Source organism: Corythoichthys intestinalis, chromosome 11 (genome assembly GCF_030265065.1).
Source record: "Corythoichthys intestinalis isolate RoL2023-P3 chromosome 11, ASM3026506v1, whole genome shotgun sequence".
Lineage (NCBI taxonomy): Eukaryota > Metazoa > Chordata > Actinopteri > Syngnathiformes > Syngnathidae > Corythoichthys > Corythoichthys intestinalis.
This window is the reverse complement of record NC_080405.1, coordinates 47,524,451-47,548,535: the sequence shown is the minus strand read 5'-3', so window position 1 is coordinate 47,548,535 and position 24,085 is coordinate 47,524,451. Positions and strand designations below refer to the sequence as shown.

The following is a 24,085-nucleotide window of genomic DNA, read 5'->3' as shown; positions in this document are numbered from 1 at the left end:
CTGCTAACGCTACCGAATCTATGGTGCATCTAGTCCTATATAAATGATATCTACCGTAACATTATGTGGATGTACTTTGTAGCAGCTTTTCGGCAGCAGTCAGGTATGTTGTTGTGTTTTTTTATCTCGTGGCATGAGTTGAGCTAGAGCCGTGAGTTGAGCATTGGCATTACCCGAGGGGCCGGGTAATGAGAAGCATGATGTTTAGCTACTCTCGCTCCGTTGCTCATTGACCGCGCGGCGCGCTGAGTGTGTTGTACTTCCGCTTTACTTGGCATATTTCAATAATCGGAATTTGGATGTTTGTGAATCGTTCTCGAATCTTCCACGGCCGAATCGCGAATAATCTAAGAATCGGAAATTTTGCACACCTCTATAGAGCAGTGATGTTTGGGGGCTGTCGTTGGGCAACACTGACTTTAAACTCCCTCCACAGATTTTCTATGGGGTTGAGATCTGGAGACTGGCTAGGCCACTCCAGGACCTTGAAATGCTTCTTACGAAGCCACTCCTTTGTTGCCCTGGCTGTGTGTTTGGGATCATTGTCATGCTGAAAGACCCAGCCGAATCTCATCTTCAATGCCCTTGCTGATGGAAGGAGATTTTGACTCAAAATCTCTCGATACATGGCCCCATTCATTCATTCCTTTACACAGATCAGTCATCCTGGTCCCTTTGCAGAAAAACAGCCCCAATGCATGATGTTTCCACCCCCATGCTTCACAGTGGGTATGGTGTTCTTCGTATGCAATTGAGTATTCTTTCTCCTTCAAATACGAGAACCTGTGTTTCTACCAAAAAGTTCTATTTTGGTTTCATCTGACCATCACACATTCTCCCAGTCCTCTTCTGGATCATCCAAATGCTCTCTAGCGAACCGCAGACGGGCCTAGACGTGTACTGGCTTCAGCAGAGGGACACATCTTGCAGTGCAGGATTTGAGTCCCTGGCGGCGCATTGTGTTACTGATAGTAGCCTTTGTTACTGTGGTCCCAGCTCTCTGTAGGTCATTCACTAGGTCCCCCCATGTGGTTCTGGGATTTTTGCTCACCGTTCTTGTTGTCATTTTGACGCCACGGGGTGAGATCTTGCATGGAGCCCCAGATCGAGGGAGATTATCAGTGGTCTTGTAGGTATTCCATTTTCTAATAATTGCTCCCACAGTTGATTTCTTTACACCAAGCGTTTTACCTATTGCAGATTCAGTCTTCCCAGCCTGGTGCAGGTCTACAATTTTGTCTCTGGTGTCCTTCGACAGCTCTTTGGTCTTGGCCATAGTGGAGTTTGGAGTGTGACTGACTGAGTTTGTGGACAGGTGTCTTTTATACCTATAATGAGTTAAAACAGGTGCCATTAATACAGGTAACGAGCGGAGCCTCGTTCGACCTCGTTAGAAGACCTCTTTGACAGCCAGAAATCTTGCTTGTTTGTAGGTGACCAAATACTTATTCTCCACACTAATTTGGAAATAAATTCTCGAAAAATCAAATAATGTAATTTTCTGTTTTTTTTCCACATTCTGTCTCTCAAAGTTACATAAAAAAAACAATTGCACATCCTGCGATGGGATCATTGCGCATGCGAACATTTCAGCGGCGATATTCAAACGATACATTTTGCAGGCCTCGTCGGTACCACTGTGTATAATTGTAGTTGTGACTATTTATGGATAAAAGGCTAATGGTCTTAAGTGTTAACTTCTGAATAGTTTCCACTGTAGTGACCACTGTCCCCGAAAGGGTTAACAAAGCTCAAGAAACATTTGAACTCGATGCGGTGTATAAAGCCATGAGGGTTCATCAGTAATTGAGTCACACTAGTTTATCTAACGATGCGATCGACTAATCGACGACACACGGCACGCTTTGTCAATTAAGACAAGTCTTAAAAGCGACAAACAAGGATGTCCTTGTGCCTGACAAAGGCGGCCTTCTTCGCCAAACCCGCCTCCATAATTTCCACGACGACCACTGCTTACTGCTTCTTTGGGATATTGGGAGTCTTTTAATATGTTCCTATATCGCTCGCAGCCCATAAGGCAGCGAGTACAAATTGTGATGTCATGCTTATGGACCTTTCCAGCGGCATGTGGGCGGGCGGCGGGCACTCCTGTTTGGGTGGGGAGTTATCCTGACTTGAATGCTACTCTTTGAATGTCTTGACATGTAAATTCCATCACGGATCTATTAAAAAGTGAGAAGTGAAAGGAAGCGTCACACAGACGGTAATTCCAGAGGTGGGAAGAATTCCCTTATGTGCGTTTTTTTAAGTGAGTTTCAAATGCAGACTTCTCATTTTCAAGGTGCTTTGGTAAAAATCAAGCAATATTTTTGCATCTGATTATCCGTAGTATACTGTCAGATTCTGATACATGCCCATTCATTCTGTCTGGAAGTTTTATTGTGACAGATTAAGTTCAATATCGGTCCAATCTTGGTTTTGCATACATTGCACATCTCTGGCAAGATTTGATCATAATGATTTGTGACGTTGAACTGATACTAGTACTGATACGGCATTAAAAGATCAGGGCAGCACTAAGAAATAATCCGCCGATGCTGCGCAATATCTTCAAGATCTAGTTTCCAAACACTGGTCTCCTACACAATATGGCCACCAGCTACACAATCCGCCATAAAAAATTTTTTAACACTTATTGCCCTACCCAAGACGATGAGACTTCCAATTAGGACTGCAGCTATCGAATATTTTAGTAATCGAGTAATCGACTGAAAATCTATCGATTAATTGAGTCATTGGATAAAACCTTTTTTTTTTTTTTTTTTAGGTAAAGAGCAATTATAAATATAGATGAGAAAACAAGACATTTCATCTAATATTGTTTATTGTTGAAAACAGCCAACAACTGCGTCTTAAATGTGACTTAAAAAAAAATAAAAAAAGACTAATTCACTGCTTTCACTCAAAAAACTTTTAGATCTTATAAAAAATATATATATTTCTTACCTAAAAATGTAATTACGTTTGATAACACACATCATTTAAAAATTAGGTGTTTTTCCCATGTGTTTCAATTGATTTTCCACTTGTAAGTTCTTGTTAAGTTTTAAGTTATTCTAAACTGTAAGTCATGATAGGATTTTGAGTTTTTGCAGTGTTCAAAATAAATGTTGTGTTGTATTGGATCACATTAGGCACCAGTGCTACTTGGTGTTTTATCCAGCAATGACTACTGAGCTCAAATTGACAGTTAGCATTACTAAGTTTTTATTTTACACCCTAATCACTCTACAGCACTGTTTTCACAGATTAAATATAGCCTGTATGTAAGCGTTAGCCACGCATCGACAGTAGTCATAATGAATAGAAACCTAGCCCCCCGCAGGGATAACGTTACGTTAGCGAGTGACAGTAACGTTAATCTTATTTATGAGTGCTGAGAAGTGTACTGCTTTTAGATGGCGGCTGTTTTATTAACGCCGCCGAGTCGGTCATTTCGTATCTAGTTCTACGTACATGTGATATCTATGACACGCATACAGACGCTACCTGCTACCACGTAGCAACATGTGGGCGTAGTTTTTAGCAACGTCGGCGCAGTTTGTAACGGCTGTCGACTGCAGTAAGGTATTTTTTTTATTGCTTCTTCCTCTACGCACGTGACGTCAGCGCGTAGTCCCGCATTAAAAGTAGTCCGGGCAAAACGTGATGCTTAGAACTGGCAAAATTAAACGATTCCTCGAGGTGAATAAAATTACTCGGATCAGTAAACTCGAGTTACTCGAGTTGCTCGAGTATTCGTTTCAGCTCTACTTCCAATCGTTCGGCCTGCATTCACCCTTCTGCTGTGAATTCAAACCAGTTTATCACAAGTAGGATTTCATGGATTGGACGTCAAGTGCCGTCAATGGCAGCCAATGAGTTTAGCAGTGTCTGACCAAGCCACGATAGCAATTAGTTTACTTTCAAGGGTGTGTGCAGTAATTTAGTACAGGGTTCCCGCGGGGTCTTAAAAAGTCCTAAAAGCATTAAGTTTATGAATTTGGAAATAAGACCTTAAAAAGTCTTGGAAAAAGTGTTAAATTTTCATACCTGGGTCTTAAAATTTATGATGTATGTAACTTCTCCATGTCTCATTACTCCTCAGAAGTGTCATTTGTCATTTTGATGAAATAACGTAGCTTAAATAAATTGGGCGGAGGAGCCAATCATTGAGAATGCAACACAGTCAAGGGTCGAGCACTGATGGATTATGGGATATTGTGTAGTTGTTTTGACTTGCTAACCCAAGTCAAACAGCGTTGGCTCACTGAAAGATGACTCTACACTACACAGACCCATTTTTTTTTTACACCTAGCCATACATTTCATATTAGAGAGATGGGGAAATGTAAATTCAACGAAGTGTGGTTGAGCAAACAATCCTTTCACCTTTGGCTCAAAGCAATGGATAGCAGTGTGTTCGAGGCTTTTTGCATCGTATTAAAAAAAAAAATTTTTTTTTTTTAAATCACTGGGTACAAAGGGCATGAAGGCGTTAGTCCCATGCTATATCGTCTAAGCAGATAACCTCCATGAGAGGAAAGAAACAAACTCCCTCCATTGCCGGCATTTTTCGATCTGCCTGTTTAAGCCAGCTGGCTGCTCACGAGCCTGAGGAGACGGAAGCTAAAGCCAGCCAGCAAGCTGCTAATGTAAGCGAAGCGACAGCAGCTAACACTAGCCAGCTAGCTGCTAGTGCTACAACCCCCCTATTCAATATGCTGCATTCTTACATCCTACACACATTCCACTTTCGAGAAATAAATGAACACAAATTCTCGAATTCTGTTTTTCTTTGTCGATACGGCTGTGAAATACGTATTAGGTAGGGTTGTTCCGATCATGTTTTTTTGTTCCCGATCCGATCCCGATATTTCCCGATCCGATTGCTTTTTTTTTGCTCCTGATTCAATTCCAATCATTCCCGATAATTTTTCCCGATCATATACATTTTGGCAATACATTAAGATAAAAATGAATAAAACTGGGACGAATATATACATTCAACATACAGTACATAAGTACTGTAATTGTTTATTATGACAATAAATCCTCAAGATGGCATTTACATTATTAAAATTCTTTCTGTGAGAGGGATCCACGGATAGAAAGACTTGTAATTCTTAAAGGATAAATTTGACTTTGTATATTGTGACTAAATATTGCCATCTAGTGTATTTGTTGAGCTTTCAGTAAATTATACTGTAGTCATGCCCAAATGCATGATGGAAAGTGGAACCATGACTGTGCTTAGTGCTACCAATTGATATATCTTCTCTGCGTTGGCAAATAACATAAGGTGTTAAGATAAAGATCAATTGCTACCTTGCTTCCCCACATTGCTTCCCATGATATTTCTAATCTTAGGGAGAGGGATTGTAAGGTTTTAGCCAATTAAAAAAAGGCTTCAAAGGCTGCCAAAATTCACTCTACTCATTTTACGCTGCCTTTTATCTCTCTATATAGGTAAAACGGCGCCATTACAGATTGAGCGCGACAATGCGTGAGTGGGTCGTGCAGCGCATGCATGAATTGCGTTAAATATTTTAACGTGATGCATTTTTTAAAAAATTAATTACCGCCGTTATTAGGATAAATGTAATAACTCTACCTTAAGCCTAAACTACAGACTCTGGAAGAGTGAAACATATTATGTCTGTAACGTTAAATACAATTAGAAAACGATTTAATTAATATATATATATATATATATATATATATATATATCAAAAAAAGGCATGTCCGATATTTTTTTGCCGATTCCGATACTTTGAAAATGATGTGATCGGACCCGATCTCGAAAAAAAATCTTAAATTTAACTTGAGGAAACCTGGAGGAAACCTGTAGTATTAAAAGAAATGTATCGGCATTGGCCAATTCCACAAAGCAAAATATTGGAAATGGTTCCTGTAGCCAAAAAATAGTATCAATGCTTCACTAATGATTTGAGACTAGGGATGTCCCCGGTCCTATCACATGATCGGAAATGGGGCACAATCCCATCATTTTTAGAAGATCGGAATCGGGTGAGAAAGATCGGGTTTTAAAAATGTAGTTATTTGGCTGCCACTGACGGTGATGGATGTCCAATCGATTTTGACTGGGAGGGTTGGCAGTTGGATTGGACGTCTATTGCCGTCAATGTCAGTGAAACATGATCACTCAATGCCAGCCTTTCCTGATCAAATTAATGTAACGTCCATAACCGTCAAAGGCAGTGAATAAGTCAATAGCTACGAGCATTAACATTAGATTAGAGATGTCATCGATCTGATCGCGGCATCTGAAATCGGGCCCGAGCACGTGATTTTTTTTATTATTATTTTTTTTTAGAAAATTGAAATCGGGAGAAACACCTGGTTTTTAACATTTTTTTTTTTCTTTTTCAATTTAAGGCTGACAAAGCAAGAAACTAAGATATACAAGGATATTTGTACTATGCAAAACTTTTAGAAGATTGGAATTTGGTGGGAAAATGGAGATTGTTTTTAAACAAATTTTAATGGCTACAAACAAAGCAGCAAAATAATCAGGGTGGACAAGGATATTGTTCAAAGAAGCCCCCTAAAAATATATTTTTGACAATGAATTATTCAATAAATGGCATAGGTATCGGATAAGTACTCGGTATCGGCAGATCCTCAAAATCAGTTGACTTGGACTTGAACTCGGGTGCAAAAATATGTGATTTTTGTGTGCAAACTATGATATGTGAACTTTATTTGATACTCTTCAAACCTGACTCCATCAGACTTTCTTGAGGAGATTTGTTCAAGTCAAATTAGGAACACTAAATCAAAGTTGAGTCTTTAAAAAGCCCAGTTTAAAAAGTTCCCCACCGCTGGCTAATTCTGTCTTTATCTGTGTCTTGGCTCGATGCATCATAGGCACCATGACAGAAAGAGAATTTCCTTGGCTGAATATTCGTTTTTGATCATTTCATGGGTTTTTCTTGGCAGCTTCGGCAAGCGATCGGCAGGCAGCCTGAGACGTGGATGTGAGTGCATCGTACTGGAACCCTCCGAGATGATTGTGGTGAGTATTTGCAACCAAAATCGCCGTAATCAAAGCCCTTTTAATACTGTCCGTGCTGGAATGCGATCCTGTGGTGTGTGAAGAATAAGACTGAAATAAGTAACTTGGATTTTTTTGTGTGTGTGTGTGTGATTACATTGTCTTTGATTTTAACCCTTTCAGGGACCGCAGTGTTCACTGCAGTGGACAGCTATTAAATAGTTGACTCTTAAAATGTTTAGGTTAGGAGCAAGTGACTGTTTATGGTAATTAAATAATGAATTAAAAAATATACTTCATAGTATTAACTCATTGCATGCTATTGACGGTGCTAAACGTCCAATCCATTTTGACTGGAAGGGTCGAACAAATGAACATTCATTGAATCAGATGTTTAGCACTGTCATTGGTAGCCAGTAAATTAAAAAGAAATCATTTGTGCAGGTAAGGTTTTAAATAAGCAATCGTATTTGTTGTCTACTGTAGATTCTGGAATTTTGAATTATAGAATGACGTTTATTGAAGAATCAAAATTGTATTTTTGAAAGTAAAAAATATGTTGCACTTGTGAAACTATATTCTCTTTGACATTGACAAACAGTAAGCTGGGATTGAAGTCGTTTGTTAACATGTTAACATGTTATCATGTTATATTCATCAAAGAGTCATTCATCATCTTTGATTTATACAAAAATGTAAAATACGTTTCCTCAAAGATGTTAAATATTTTGTGCTGTTTATAAAAAGTTTAATAACAACATGAATAGAGCGTCGAGCATCGATGGGATTCTGGACTAACACTCCGGTTTTCCCGGAACTGTTCGAGTTTTTTAAAATTTTGATTCCAAGTTTTGATGTCCTGACGGCGCCGACCAGAAAAAATAGCTGCCGAACAACACGAAGAAGCCACGTGAAATCATATCATATGAAGTGGCTAATTTAGCTTAGCACAAAAACGGATCGCTTCGCTTCACATAAATGACAACATAGTAACAGTATAAACACACCGAAATGATATCAGACCCTCTGTTAAAATGAGCAAACTGACAGATTTTGTTTTATCAAGGGTTCCCAACAATGTGTAGTGCAGAGGTGGTGTGTAGCCTCTGTACACCTCAAGGATTATTTTCCAACTAAAGTAATGTTCTTTTTGCTTACTGCTTCCAGTAAGTCACCACTAGTGGAAGCCAAGTGCACATAGCAAAACCAAAGAAAAACTGTAGAGTCCGGATTGCAATAGTGACATCTTGTGGACGGATGAACAATATATAATAAGAAATAAGTACCACCTTTGAAACAGTTAATGCTTTTGTGCTTACTTGTTTAAAAAAAAAAAAAAAAAAAAACAGTTTATGGGCACTTTCAGTTGTATGGGCATGTTTCTATCGTTTCTGTTGAATCATTGGGATATTTTAAATAAGTAATGGACATAAATTTGTTTGGCTACTTTATTAACTAGTAATGCATGATGCATCGATAATCGTGATAATCATGATAACCGTGATCATCGCCAATACCGTGATCATCGTTCAATGTTCGAATCGTAGCACTCTAAACTGTAATCGAATTGCATTTTGGGGTGCCAAAGATGGCACACCCCTAACTCCCAGCCTGACATCTGCATGATTTCAGCCCTTAACTAACTTCTAGAAATACCACCTAAAACAAACGATGCAATACAGTAAATGCCTGCAGCATAAGACACTCTAAAACATAGGCAAAAGAATACGTGCAAATATTTTCTCTGTGAGCATTTGAAAAATAAACATCTTTGTGAAAGTGCACTGCTGTGGAAAGAAACTTCATCATATTCAAGTTCAAAGACTGATATTTATATACAGTTGTGGTCAAAAGTTTACATACACTTGTGAAGAACATAATGTCCTGGCTCTCTTGAGTTTCCAGTTATTTCTACAACTCAGATTTTTCTCTGATAGAGTGATTGGAACAGATACTTCTTTGTCACAAAAAAAATTCATGAAGTTTGGTTCTTTTATGACTTTATTATGAGTGAACAGAAAAAAGTGATCAAATCTGCTGGGTCAAAAATATACATACAGCAGCGCTAATATTTGGTAACATGTCCCTTGGCCATTTTCACTTCAATTAGGCGCTTTTGGTAGCCATCCACAAGCTTCTGGTTGAATCTTTGACCACTCCTCTTGACAGAATTGGTGCAGTTCAGTTAAATTTGATGGCTTTCTGACATGGACTTGTTTCTTCAGCATTGTCCACAAGTTTAAGTCAGGAAGGCCTTTCGAAAACCTTAATTCTAGCCTGATTTAGCCATTCCATTACCACTTTTGATGTGTGTTTGGGGTCATTGTCCTGTTGGAACACCCAACTGCGCCCAAGACCCAATCTTCGGGCTGATGACTTTAGGTTATCTTGAAGAATTTGAAGGTAATCCTCCTTCTTCATTATCCCATTTACTCTCTGTAAAGCACCAGTTCCACTGGTAGCAAAACAGCCCCACAGCATAATATTACCACCACCGTGCTTGACGGTAGGCATGGTGTACCTGGGGTTAAAGGCCTCACCTTTTCTCCTCCAAACATATTGTTGGGCATTGTGGCCAAACAGCTCGATTTTTGTTTCGTCTGACCACAGAACTTTCCTCCAGAAGGTCTTATCTTTGTCCATGTGATCAGCAGCAAACTTCAGTCGAGCCTTAAGGTGCCGCTTTTGGAGCAAGGGCTTCCTTCTTGCACGGCAGCCTCTCAGTCCATGGAGATGCAAAACACGCTTGACTGTGGACACTGACACCTGTGTTCCAGCAGCTTCTAATTCTTGGCAGATCTGCTTTTTGGTGATTCTCGGTTGAATCTTCACCCTCCTGACCAATTTTCTCTCAGCAGCAGGTGATAGCTTGCGTTTTCTTCCTGATCGTGGCAGTGACAAAACAGTGCCATGCACTTTATACTTACAAACAATTGTTTGCACTGTTGCTCTTGGGACCTGCAGCTGCTTTGAAATGGCTCCAAGTGACTTTCCTGACTTGTTCAAGTCAATGATTCACTTTTTCAGATCCATGTATGCATATTTTTGACCCAGCAGATTTGATCACTTTTTCTGTTAACCCATAATAAAGTCATAAAAGAACCAAACTTCATGAATGTTATTTGTGACAAAGAAGTGTCTGTTCCAATCACTCTATCGGAGAAAAATCAGACTTGTAGAAATAACTGGAAACTCAAGAGAGCCATGACATTATGTTCTTCACAAGTGTATGTAAACTTTTGACCACAACTGTACAAATTAAAAGTAGCCCTGTGAGAAATTCATAGAAAAGTTCATATATTTTTTAAAAATTACCGAGAAGTTAAGAAATTAATATAAACTACGCAATTTTTTTTACCCAGTCTATTAAAAGAATTGGCACCAAGAATCGTTTGGAATCTGAATCGGAACCGTTCAAATTCAAACGATGCCCAACCCTAATCATGAACTGTAAATTTTTTTTGTCTTTAGAAAAGAGTAAAAAACAATTTTGTTGAACGCGAAACTGTTTTTAATTTGTCCTAAAACAAATTTAAGTTCAAGTTTACCAAAATGTGTTTTGTTCATCAAAGAGTCATTCATCATCTTTGATGTGTACACAAATGTACAATAGGTTTCTTTAAAGATGCTAAATAATTCTTGCTGTTTATAAAAATAAATAAATAAATAAATAGTCATTAGAAAAAATAATTTCTCTTAAACACTAAACCACCTTTTATTTTTCCAAAAACGAGTCTGGTGTTTTTGGCAATCATGTACATTGTGTTCGTGCACATTTCCAAAGCAACATTTTCTGTCTTACTTGTTGCCGTACCTATGTAATGGTAGCATGTCGAGCTTCTTCTCTTCAAGCTTTGCCGTGCGATGCTCCCGAATAACAGCTGGCCGGCAGCGCGTCAGATTTCCGCGGATCCCGTTAATCTCTCTTTCTCATGCCGTAATTGCTGCGCGGGATGTGTGTTGACTGAGCTATCATCTTGAGTACAGCGCACCCCCACACTGAGCGCATCCTCCCCTTATAAAAATAACACTCACTACTGCAGACTCTTGACATTTCCTGTAATAGGTGCCCAACAGCCCTATGATTATGCTCCTGAAATAGTAGCTAACAGATGATCCCTAACTTTGGAATGTATGCTCAAAAACAATAAGGGGAAAAAAAGGCACTTGATTTGCATGTGCGGAGATTTGCAACCGGAGACGGTTGTCATGGCAGCGGAAGAGGGAGATTTCAGTGGCGTAATCCCGGTCGCTGTTGGAATGTGAAGCGTGAGGAATCAAAGGAAAAAGTATAGGGGAAAAAAGGCAGGAGTCTGAGAGATGATGACTGGCTCACTTCTAGTTGTTGTTGTTTTTTTTTTTTTTGCCTGATAACGGAATCGTTGATTTTAGGTTAGAATTTTTCGAATGATATTTTGATGATCACTGACTGCCTCGGTTTACTAAGAGAAGATGAAAATGTCTTGTTTGTTTCTTAACACACATGATATTTTGTGTTTATGAATCTTTTTTTTTGTTTTTGTGGTTGTTGTTGTTAAATGAGTTTTTCTTTCCCTCGTGTGTTTGATATTCACCACACACAACATATTCATCATTGATATTTGATATTGATAGGATTGTGGGATATCACAATTTCTTTGCTGTCTCAAAGATGTACCTTTGTATCTTCAGTGGATGCTACCAAATTACAATGCACATCTCCATGTTGTTTGGTATTTAGAAAAATGTACATTAGGTTAGTTGGACTTATAATAGTGTATGAAATCTGTGTTGAAAATGTAACATAGGATTTTTAAATACACTAGATTTTCTGTTTTGTTAAATACTCCAAATTATCTCTGTATTAAAAAAAAAAAAAAAATCTAATTGGCGTTGTGGAAGGCTAGTTCGATTGTTGCCCCCTTCCAATTAGTGTCATTTTTGTCAACGATGACAATAATGAAAACATTTAGTCAACGAACAACTTTTCTCATGACGACTACCAGCTAAAAACGTGTTTTAGGAGACTAAAACATAACGAAACATGCCAGTTTTCGTCTGACAAGACGAGAACGAGATGAAAATCGCCATAGTTTCTGTCACATGTTCACAATTAGTGACATTTTATGTGTAGTTAGCCTGTATCGTAGCAGTGTCTGGTTGTGTCACTCATGTGACTTGCCAGTGTCTCCAGTCTCCCCATTGCTTATTTTGTGACAGTAAAATGTGTTTTCTTATCTTGGCCAGAGAGAATATGCAATGATGCTGAAGCCTATAAAGGTCTGTGCTGAGTGATAATCACACATTAAATGTAACTGGTAGCGTTAGCACAGCATTCACATTGGGCTTATAGTCATCGTAAACTCTGGAACAACTTTTATTTACATACTGTTCATGGCACAAAGCTGAAAATCCATTTGAAAGCAATAAAACTGGCCACTGAATGGCAGTAGCGCATTTGGTAAAACCCGCAACTCGATTCAACGGCAACAAACGGCCGGACCGCACGGCCGGGGCGCCGGCGGAAGACGACCGAATAAATAACAACCTAGAGGACGCCCGGGATGCCAGGCGCTGGACGACCGAGCAGAACAACTGGGACCACCAGTGCAGCGGACGATGCTGTTGAGTCCGTGCTGCTCACCAAGCAGACCCCGCAGAGCCTAAAAAAAAAAATCAATCTTTACGAGACAGGCGGCGGTGAGGGAAAAGTTTACCCGTCTGTCGCAGCGACAACAGCTTCATCTCTCAGTTAGTTATGTGTAAATAAATTGTTACTTTGCTATCAAAGCTCTATTTGTCTTGTTGTTTATATTATTTTGTAAAAGGAAAACATTATTCAGATGTTTGGGATGTAACTAAAGCAAAAAATAGCTGTGTTAAAGTCAAAGTTATGTTTGAAATGTATGCTTTCACAAAAAGCTCAATTTCTCTGTTTTTTCATCAGAAATTGGAAAATTGCTCAAACTAAGCTGTTTTCTAATGCTGATTTCTAAAGAATGAAAAAAAGATATGAACTTGCTGAAAGAAGAGATTCTATTTTTTCTTTTGGTGGATTCCATGTTTATATAGCAATAGAACAGAATTTTCTGTGGGCCTTGCAAAATCAGTCAAAATCCAGTAAAACGGCCGGGAGCAAAGGGCCTTGCTCTGGTGGAAAATGGCTGGGAGTGAATGAGTTAAGAGTTGTTCAGATAACTGTAGCATAAAGAACATGCTAACAAGCTACAATGATATAATAATGTGTTAAGAATTTCACACGTAAGTCGCTCCAGAGTATAAGATGCACCCTATGCCAAACTATGAAAGAAACTGACTTATTATCCGAAAAATACGGTAATTTTCAGTGAATTGTGTCCAAGAAAACAAAGCAAGAATCAATTTTCAAAGTCTTTCATACTTACCTGAGGTTCAAGATGTGAAATTTGACAATACTTTACATAATATACAATGTACTGTACATTAATGGCTGAAAATAGATGCAATGGTATGTAAAGTCTGTTTGGTTGTCAAAAACTTTACTAGTGGAATATGTGTTAGATTGAAAAATGAAGCTTCCAAACAATGTAAGTTGTCGGCCTGATGTGGTGTGTTGTTGACACGATGCCCCTAAGACACCCCCTTCCTAGCCCTCACCCCTCACAGTCTCCTCCGCACGTTTCTCAGGTGGACTATATGGACGAGAATGAGGAGTACTTCCAGAGACAAGCGTCCCACCGCCAGTCCCGTCGCCGCTTCCGGAAGATCAACCAGAAAGGAGAGCGGCAGACCATTATCGACACGGTGGATCCGTACCCCGCCGGGAAGCCACCCATAGCACGGGGGTACCACACGGTAAGTTTGGGGAAGAGTGGGGGTTCCGCTGCTGGTTTTTTATCCACTTTTAACCCTCTGCTGGGTCACTGCTGCTGTTGCTGTGTTTGTTTGTGCTGTTTGGAAGTTTTTAGAAGCAGCTCTGCTCACCCTGGTAGTTTGTTTTTGTGGTTGCTCTTCCTTGCGTAGTTGTTGATCCATGTTGTTCAGTGTCTTTTAACAATTCCTTTTGTTCGCTTCCCCTGTAGTTTTTGTGTCAAAGTGCATTTGGGCATGGATATGCCTGATGCCACTCAATGTTTCTATGTTATTGAACACTTGAAGTACAAGAATAACATACTGTAGATACCGACCTACTAAAGCATGGACCTACAGTAACTATAGAACTTAGTTGGTACCTTCCTCTATAGAATACTTTATCTAGCTGTCATCCATCCATCTAGCTGTATATTTATTTCTAAGCTTTTTAATTAGTTTACATTGGTTTTGTTTAATATTCATATGACCTACCTTTTCAGTAGTTTGTAATCTGTTCCACAATGTTTTTTCTATTGATCAATCCAACAATGTCTAACCACCTACCGACAAATTTGTTTGTTTCTCCCTCCATCCATCCATTTATCCACTCATCTGTAGAATCAAATGAAGTTGGTGTACTGTGAACTTACTATCTCAAGCCTGTCATTCCATCAGTGGAATCAAATGAAAGTTTGCATTCTCATTATTTGAGCATGAATGCCACAGAATATGTGCAACTGTTCATAATTTGTAAATTTTGCTCATTACAGTTTGGAAGCTACTTTGTACGCACAACAATCTGCATCATAATGTACTGTAGTGAAAACAATGTTTTGAAGAGTCTTATTTCCTTCCTGGGAATAGGAAGTGGAGTGTTCTCACAGCGTGCAGTCTGTGTGCACAGTGCTTTTCCTGTTCTGTACAATTTCACCACATTCCGTACATTCCCGGAGTGTACCCGATCCCTCCTGGAACGCTGTGGAACACTCCCCCCCGACATAAAGGGGAAAATGCGGCAAAGGGCCGGGAGGCCGCGCCCTGCTTCCTAAATTTAGAGCTGTGTTTTTGTCATGAAAAAATGTTTTTGCGCCAACTTTCTCATGGCGACTTGTCTTGCGCCATACTCAAGGGAGGGAAGCAAAAAGGAGGGTGTCATGGCAACCCAGCGGTGACGTGAGGAGAAATTGATCGGACTTTAATCTGACGTTGCCGGCTAATCTCAGCGTTTTAGAATGCCAGTTTGGAAGTCTTTGAGTTAGAAATCCACATCAATGTTAAACCACCCTAATAATGTTTTCTAGTTAATTTAGCTTTAAAATTGCATAATCATTACATTGCATTATCACTAAAAGCATAGACTTCACCATCAGTTGACAAGACGGCTCCTACAGACATTGCGCCACGCCTTTCGTAGGGGGCCGACCGAGGCAGAACTTTGAGTTTGCTTTCACTGTGATAAACACACACTGAGTTCTCACGCCGGATTTAGGTGGAAACAGGACGAAGGTTTTACTGCATAGAGGTGTCTCTCGAGTGATTTGGTCGATGATTCAAGGTAATTACCTTAATTTCCTGAATATAACACGCACTTTTTTCCCCCCAAATCAACTTGTAAAATCATGGTGCGCATTATAAACGGGTACAGGGATGGAGACAAAAAATATAAATATATTATATAGAAGAAAGACCCACTTTTTTTTTTTTTTTTTTTTAAATATTGACACGGCCATGTTGTGTTGAAGAAACACGTGGCGATCCGTTGACGACCATTACGGTACGTGACGTCACCATTTTGTTTCGGTCGTGGCGAGCTAGGGAAGGAGTCGGAGGCGGAGTATCAAACAACTGAGCTAATCCGTGTTGCTTTATTGAAATTTAGGCTGCAACAAAATACGGTAGCTATTTCTGTCTCACATACAACCCGCGGAATATAATGTATCTTTATATATATCTTTCCGGCTGTTCCCTCAACAAAATACCTACACCCGGGAACTATACCACGTGCCAACATAAATTCCACCGGTGAATTCTGTTTTAATACTTCACTCTGATTGGTCGAATGATTTCGTCCGTGTTAAATTCTGCTTTTTTCACTCTTCATAAAGCACAGAATTTAGTTTCTTGAACTCGTTTGAGTCAACGTTTATTGCAGCTCCGCAACTCGGACCGTAACAAACGTAACACAACACAAACTTTCTGTGTCCGTCAACTATATTTGTCTCTCGGGAGACTCAAATCCAAATAACAATAGTTCCTATTGTTACATTCTAGCCAACAGCGATACGCTCTTCTGATTTCCGACCTAAATCACCACTTGTATTTTACCGTATCAATCCATGGAAGAAACATTTATTCATCATGATGAAACGAGCAAGTTATACAGCAGCCTTTAAAAGAAAAGTCACATCTGTTTTGTTTTCTCCTGGATTCTGGTAAGTTGAAGAAGTTGTCAGATCATATTATTACCGTACATATTGTCAGTTTACGGTAATGTTTTAAACTACCAATGTGCTATGCTTGTGCTGTTTCACCAGTCAGGAAAATTACATTTCTGTATCTGTACACGAGCTCTATTTTCTTGTATTCTTCTTTTTATTGGTGCTAAAATTAGGGTGCGTGTTATACACGAGTACTTTAATTTTCCCTAGAATTTACAAGTAAATTTGGGGTGCGCGTTGTACACGGGTGTGCCTTACATTCGGGAAATTACGGTATCATTTTAAATAGCACCATGCATGCACTTTGAAACCTTGTGGAAAAAAAATGAAAAAAAGTCAATGGATAAAATTGGTAGAGGTGGGAATCTTGGGGCACCTAATGATTCAGAGGCTCCGATTAGATTATATAAATCGATTATTGATGTAGCCACCCCCCCGCTTTTAATGTTTTGTACATTAGTTGCAAAATTTTCAAAAACCCTCTCAGGCTAAAACAAACTGATATTTCAGTATCAAGTTAACAGTTAAAAACAGAAAATAAAATATTCAAGTCCTCATTCTGTATCAGCAGCTTTAAACTACATGCAATTAATGTAATGTTGTGAATCAACTATTAAAGTTGTTAAAATTGCTCCCGCTATTCCTAAATTTTCCTTCTGTCTACTTTCGACATGTGAAAGTTTTAAAACTGTTTCATCATTTAAAGACAGATTCAAGTCAAGATTTTGTCGATTTAGGAGTATTTTAGATAAAAACTTATTAGGTTCCCTACAACAGAGTCTTCTAGAGAAGTCTACGGCTTTAAAATGGCGGATGTTTACTAGCGCCGGCAAGTCTGTCATTTCGCATCTAGTTCTACATACATGTGATATCTACCGTAGCCGTATGTGGCCGTATGTTTGTAGCAATTAGCAACTGGGCGTTGTTTGTAGCAGCTGTCGGCCGCAGTCAGGTATTATTGTTTTTTAAACTAGCGGCATGAGTTGAACATGATATTTAATCTCGGTCTGTTCCTTTTTGTGTCCCAAAGACCTCGCTGACTGTGTTTTAGTTCCCCTTTACCTGGTATGATTCAATAATCGGAATTTGGATTTTTGTGAATCGTTCTCGTATCTTCCACGGCTGAATCGCGGATAATCTAAGAATCGGAAATTTCGCACGGCTCTAAAAATTAGTGTAACTTTTGTTCTTTAAACCAAGAATTGAGACTGTTTTACGTTCATATCTATGGAAGTTACGCATTTATTTTTTAAAGAATTTTCAACTTAAAAAGAACAAAGTCTGCAGCGGCCAGATGCTCACTTATTGAACGGAATTTCGTTGCATATGTTGTCATCTTGTGAGAGCTGGTGTCAGTGACAAATAAAATCTCTGAATGTGAATTTGAATCTTTGTTTTGTTACGGCCCCCATGTTGGATTACACAATAGCGCAACTTTTGCTTGAAATAGTTATGTTAAATTAACATTAACTGCCCGTGTTTTTTTTTTTTTGTTTTTTGTTTTTTTTTGCTTATAACCAAGAATCTAGACTGTTTTACGTTCATATGTAAAGAAATTCTTTCATTTACACACTTATTTACAAGAATTTTCAACTTAAAAAGCTTTTTGTTTTGTGACAGCCGCCATGTTGAATTACACAATACATACATTCAGAGGTCGCGTTAACCGAATATTTTCCGTCGTTGACCGGTTTTTTAAAACGGTGACGGAAAAAACTGAAGTCCGTCCCGTCATTTTGACAGGTTGCAATTCACACCCCAGACCACAGGGTGGCGAGTGAGCATATTAATTAGCTATTGTCTCTCTTAATGCATGACTTCGTTGGCTATTCTGTCAGAATATTGTAGCGTCACCGGGGTCTGGCGGCGGCACCGTGATTGACACATCAACGCGAGGTTGTTATTGGTGCACCCGGTGTGCCAGCGCGTCATCCAATTGGTGGACTAGATTGCCGCCTGTGTATAGACCCCAATCACATGACGTCACAACTCCGCCCCCCTGACTGGAGCCGCCATATTGTCCGTCAGCTTGTCGTGTTTACACATTACCGCTACGTACATGCCTCCTATTACGGCGTGTTTTTCTGCTCGTTAACATTAATAATCAAAATGGTGAAGGCGTGTGTGGCGGTTGGTTGCAGTAACAGAGAAGATAGACGGACAGACTTGAAGTTCTACCGTATTCTGAGAGACCCGAAGAGGAGAGCGAGATGGACTGCTGTAATTCGACAAGAAATCTGGGCACCAAACGATCACCACAGACTATGTAGTAGTCATTTTATATCTGGTAAGATGCATTAAATATATATTTAGATTTTGGGCTGACAACCACAATTAAGATCATTGTGTGACGTTGGTGATTGGGGGGGGGGGGGGTATAGTTGCCTCTTTTTCTTTGGGGGTGGAGTTGTTGTTTTGTTGGTGTTGTTGGCGGTAAGCAGAGTAAAAAGAGGGAGAAAAATACCACGACTTCCGTGTCTAATTTTTCGCCGCCAAGCAAGCGTTACAATATTAATTAAAAATGAATGAAAACTAAATACTATTGAATATGTAATCATTATCATTTTAAAAATTTAAGTGATGGGTAAAAATAGATTATGACCGGATTTTTATGACCCTGTCAGTCAAAATGACAGACAACGAAAATGTCTAGCGCAACCTCTGCATACATTGTATATAGAAAAATGCAAATTTTGTTGAATAAAATTGAAAATGACTCTGCATGATTTCCTCAAGTATTAAATTTCTGATGTGAAAATTGAGTGATTTATTAACTGTTGAAAACTTGCGTCAAAATTGCGCTAAATAAAAACAAATGTCAGTTGCTATTTCTGGCAAAAACTTATATGATATGTTAAATATTGCTTTTAATCATGAAAATATAGGTGATTATCTCTGCATTTGGTGATTTAGGAATGACTTTAAATTGTTTGATGCCGCTGCCCATGGAGACTTATAAATGCCTAAGGGAGTTGGGTGTTTTTGTTGTAGGTCGCTAGCGGCTTTGGTTTTGAAATTATTTGACTTTTAAGTTTTTTAAAAATAGGCCCCCAACCGATCGGCCCCGTGTGACGTCAACTGATAGTGAAGTCTATGCTAAAAGAAGTGAAAGCACTGAATTATTTTGTCGACATTGTAGCATTGGTGATACTGATTCTATATCAAGCAAGAAAACCCCAGGTATTTGGATTTCACGTTTAACAGACTGTTTGCTTTTCATCCTTGTTTGATAATATTTTTTCAACTTAAGAGGTATATATCATTTTTTTCTTGGCGAGTAAGTCATAACATTCCACATTTTACCATCCTTTCACGCTCAGTTTTCTCTTCACGCTCCATCCAAAGCTTGAGCTCACTTGGAACAATTTGATAACTTTCATCTCCTCTCTTTTTTCTTTTCATGGCTACCAGGAATGCAATAAGGTACCTTACTTGTCACTGTTAATCATGTCTTGTGTGTCCGTGTGTGTGTTTTTCTAGTAGTATTTTCTTAGTAGCACCTTTAATACAGGCATTTCATCCAGTTAAATATGCTAGCATTGTGTTATGGAGCAATACATGTCCACACACTTGTTTTAATCTGCTATTTGATCGGTGGTGGCTCGACTTTAAAGAACGCATGGCAACAATGCACGAGCATCTCTTGTGGGAGGTGATAATGGCAGCCATTTAGCTGATTAAGACGCGTGCCAATGGTTTTTGTTGTCTTCAGGCTGTTAGCGTTGTTTGGTTGTGGCGTACTACCAGTGGTGGGTATCAAGCATGATACAGCTGTTCAATGAACACTTTTATGGTTGTTGTTTTTTTACGTGATGATCATTTTAAAGATTTTGGGAGAAATAAATCCCCCAAAACTAATTCCAACCTTCATAACATTAAATACAGTGGTTCCCCTACATTATAATTCGATTAATTTGTTCCACAGCTCAATAACTTATGCTACTCAATAAATACTGCAGGTACAATTACAAATGGCAATCAAACATAGAAAACCAAATAAATTATAAATAGGGCTGCAGCTATTGATTATCTTAATAGTCAATTAATCAATGAACTAGTTAGTTCGAATAATTGAGTAATCAGATAAGGAACATAAAAGATGAAACATACCTCAGCTGTGCCTCAAACAATATAAAAAACCTAAATGAGGATCTAAGTACAACAAAAGAACAATTGGCTAACTTACAAAGCAAAAGTCCGCTAGCTTGAATGCTATAAAATGCTAATGTTTTTTTTTCTTTTTACAATGCTCTAAACAAATGGTCCAAACACATATTCCCACAAAAAACGGCGAAATACACCTAATATAAACTAAATTATGAATGCATTAAAAAAAAAAAAAAACAGTAGCTCAAAAACTTAGCTTATGTAGGTCTTAACAGGGAGCAGGTGGATTCAGTAATGTTAAATGAGTTATGTTGTATTCACTGTTGCCACTAGAGGGCAGTGTTTACACCCAAATCAATAAAACTAAATGCAAAAACTTTCAAATTACTTTTATGTCGGTCTAAACAGGGAGCAGCTGGATTCAGCCATGTGAAATGAGTTATGTCATATTCACTGTTGCCACTAGAAGGCAGTCTATCCACCCAAGTCAATAAAACTAAATGCAAACACTCTCAAATTACAACACAACTTTAAATAAACAAATACTGGAAGCAGCGAAATTTAACTTGGATCATTTTCTAATCGAATTACTCGAGTTAATCAATTAATTGTTGTAGCACTAAATATAAATCAGAATGATATAGTAATAAAAATATTGTAATGAATCAGATTCTAATGTGGCGGTTGTGTTTTGCATGCTGTTCCTGAACGCTCCATGTGACTGGTGAGAGAGGTGCAGAGGGGTGGGAGGTTTTTTACTTCCTCTTTCCATGTTCTGTTGTTGTTCGCATCGGCTAGGGCGGACAATAGCTGCTTTGTGTTGAACAAGTTATGAAATAAATGATTATAAACCTGACAAATCTGGCGTTTATTTGCCGATGTTACAATAATAATAATAATAGTGCTGCAACGACTAATCGATTAAATTGAGTAATTCAATTAAAAAACAAGATTCTAAATTAAAATTTCCTGCTTCCAGTATTTGTTTACTTAAAGTGGCGTTGTAATGGTTTGTTTTGAAAGTGTGTGCATTTAGTTTTATTGATTTGGTTGGATACCCTGCCCTCTAGTGGCAACAGTGAATGTGACATAACTCATTTCACATGGCTGAATCCAGCTGCTCCTTGTAAAGACCAACAAGTTTTTGAGCTACTGTTTTTTTAATGCATTCATAGTTTAGTTTATATTAGGTATATTTAGCCGTTTTTTTTTTTTTTTTTTTGGTGGGAATATGGGCTTGAACCATTTGTTAAGAACATTGTAAAAAGAAAAAGAAAACATTAACATTTTATAGCATTTAAGCCAGCGGACTTTTGCAATGTAAGTTAGTCAATTGTTCTTTTGTTGTACTTAGATTCTCATTTATTTATTTATTTTTTTTAGGGCTGTCAAAAACGTCAACGTCAGCGTCAACGTGCGGTAATTAAATTTTTTTTTTTATTGATCAGGTTCAAATATTTGACGCATTTAACGCACATGCCCCGCTGAAACAGATTGAAATGACAGCACAGTGTCATGTCCACTTGTTACTTGTGTTTTTAGGTGTTTTGTCGCCCTCTGCTGGCGCTCGGGTGCGACTGATTTTATGGCTTTCAGCACCCATGAGCATTGTTTAATTATTGACATCAACAATGGCGAGCTACTAGTTTTGTTTTTTTTTTGTTTGAAAATTTTACAAACTTTATTAAAACGAAAATATTAAGAGGGGTTTTAATATAAAATTTCTATAACTTGTACTAACATTTATCTTTTAAGAACTACAAGTCTTTCTATCCATAGATCACTTTAACAGAATGTTAATAATGTTAATGCCATCTTGTTGATTAATTGTTATAATAAACTAATACAGTACTTATGTACAGTATGTTGAATGTATATAGCCATCTTGTCTTGTCTTTCCATTCCAACAATAATTTACAGAAAAATATGGCATATTTTATAGATGGTTTGAATTGCGATTAATTACGATTAATTAATGTTTAAGCTGTGATTTACTCGATTAAAAAATTTTAATCGTTTGACAGCCCTAATTTTTTTTTGTCATTTGACACTCATCTCAGGTATTTTTTTTGGTAATGTTCCCTATCCGATTACGCGAGTACTCGAACTACCTAAAATAATCAATAGCTGCAGCCATAAATAATACCGAGTCGTCCTCAAGATCGTAGACATTGTCTGGCCATATTGTCGAGCCAGTTCACTGATGTGCACACAAAGCTCTTATGTTTCTGTCACTTAATTTCAATGCTAAGCACCACCTGCACTAACCTTCTTGGGACCCATGTTGATTTCTCTCACAAGAAAATCCGCCGTGCGTCCGTCTTGCCGCAAAACAATGAAATTGCAGCGCTATCATAAGTCGTCGTATTTTGAGCATGTTGTCACATGTCGAGACAAATGACGAGTCCCATTTTACGTCGGATGTCGAAAGGATCGTATTTCGAAGCGCTTTTATGTCGAGGTACCACTGTACATGGAAGACCTGTACCTGAAATTGAACAGAGGTGGACATTGTCCTCTAATTTGGGGGTTTCAAGGGTCCTAGACAAACATGGCTATCACTTCTTGCGTTGTTGTTTCCAGATGTGTCTGGCGCTTTTACACCTGCTGCGCGTCAGCCGACAACAAACCTGCCGCCTGTCTATTTTTAGCGGCGTCCTTTGTGACCAACCTGGGCAAGGCTCGCATACAAAAGCTGCCTCTGGTGTGGATGAACGATGCAATAAGTGTTGGGCTGTAAAAAGCAAAGTGATTTGTGTGTTTTTTTTTTTTTTTTTGTCGTGTGATGTGTGGCTAAATATAAATCTGGTGTCTGCATTACTGTAGCGTGTTTATACATATATGTATGTATGTATATATATATGTATATATATATATATATATATATAGATATATAGATATATGTGTGTGTGTATATATATGTATGTGTGTATATATGTATACACTTTAGTTTAAAACTCATTAAAATATGCAAATCCAGCTCCACACCCTACCGGGTTTTGTGCTTATTTATAGCACATGATCAAACATTAAAGCCTGGATAGAAATAGAACAGATATTTTTGGGCTGAGTGCCAAAAATGCAAATGATGCAGTGGACGGGTGACTGTTATTCATCGTCCATTTCTTACATCGCTGCACCAGCATGACATTTGATGTGCTTTTCACGTTGCTGTCGACATTCTGGTGGCTTTTATTTGATATTATTGAACGCAATTCACTTTCAAAAGCCTTGTGGGATGACATTTATTCAGTCTGCTTGCCATTGTGTTAAAAAGGGATAACAATCATGCAATCGTTATGGTACGATTGTTAGATAAGCGGAATAAGAACATTGAAATATGGGAAATGTATTCACATTTGCAACATGAGGCAGCCAGCAGCAGTGTATATGGCAACTGTACATGAAATTATGTAGATAACAGCAAACTATATGAACAGATATAGAGCAGTGTATATGAACAGCAGTAGGAATAGGCAGTGGAATTGAATTTAACAGAAAAATGTAATATTAATCTGCAGCTGACTGACAGTTTTATATTAAATGGTAGATAGTCAATATACAGATGTGAATGTGTAGATCACAAAAATGACTATGCCTTACATCTGAACAGCTCCAGTTACAGTCACCAGGGTTGTGCCGTATTTTTCGGACTCTAAGTCGCAATTTTTTGCATAGTTTGGTCAGGGGTGCGACTCATGTGCGAAATTAT

General features: G+C 38.4%; 1 protein-coding gene across 8 annotated transcripts in view; it reads left to right on the top strand.

Moving 5' to 3' along the window:
* Window positions 1-24,085, top strand: part of rapgef2b (Rap guanine nucleotide exchange factor 2b) — a 247,410-nt gene that overhangs the window by 126,532 nt on the left and 96,793 nt on the right. For 5 of the 8 annotated variants that reach the window (XM_057849817.1, XM_057849818.1, XM_057849820.1 and 2 more), the window contains 3 exons: window positions 6,964-7,039; window positions 13,664-13,831; window positions 19,678-19,689. In XM_057849817.1, the coding sequence (XP_057705800.1) occupies window positions 6,964-7,039; window positions 13,664-13,831; window positions 19,678-19,689 (256 nt within the window). The remainder of the gene's footprint in view (window positions 1-6,963; window positions 7,040-13,663; window positions 13,832-19,677; window positions 19,690-24,085) is intronic. The other 3 variants (XM_057849822.1, XM_057849819.1, XM_057849816.1) reach the window with 1 other exon arrangement.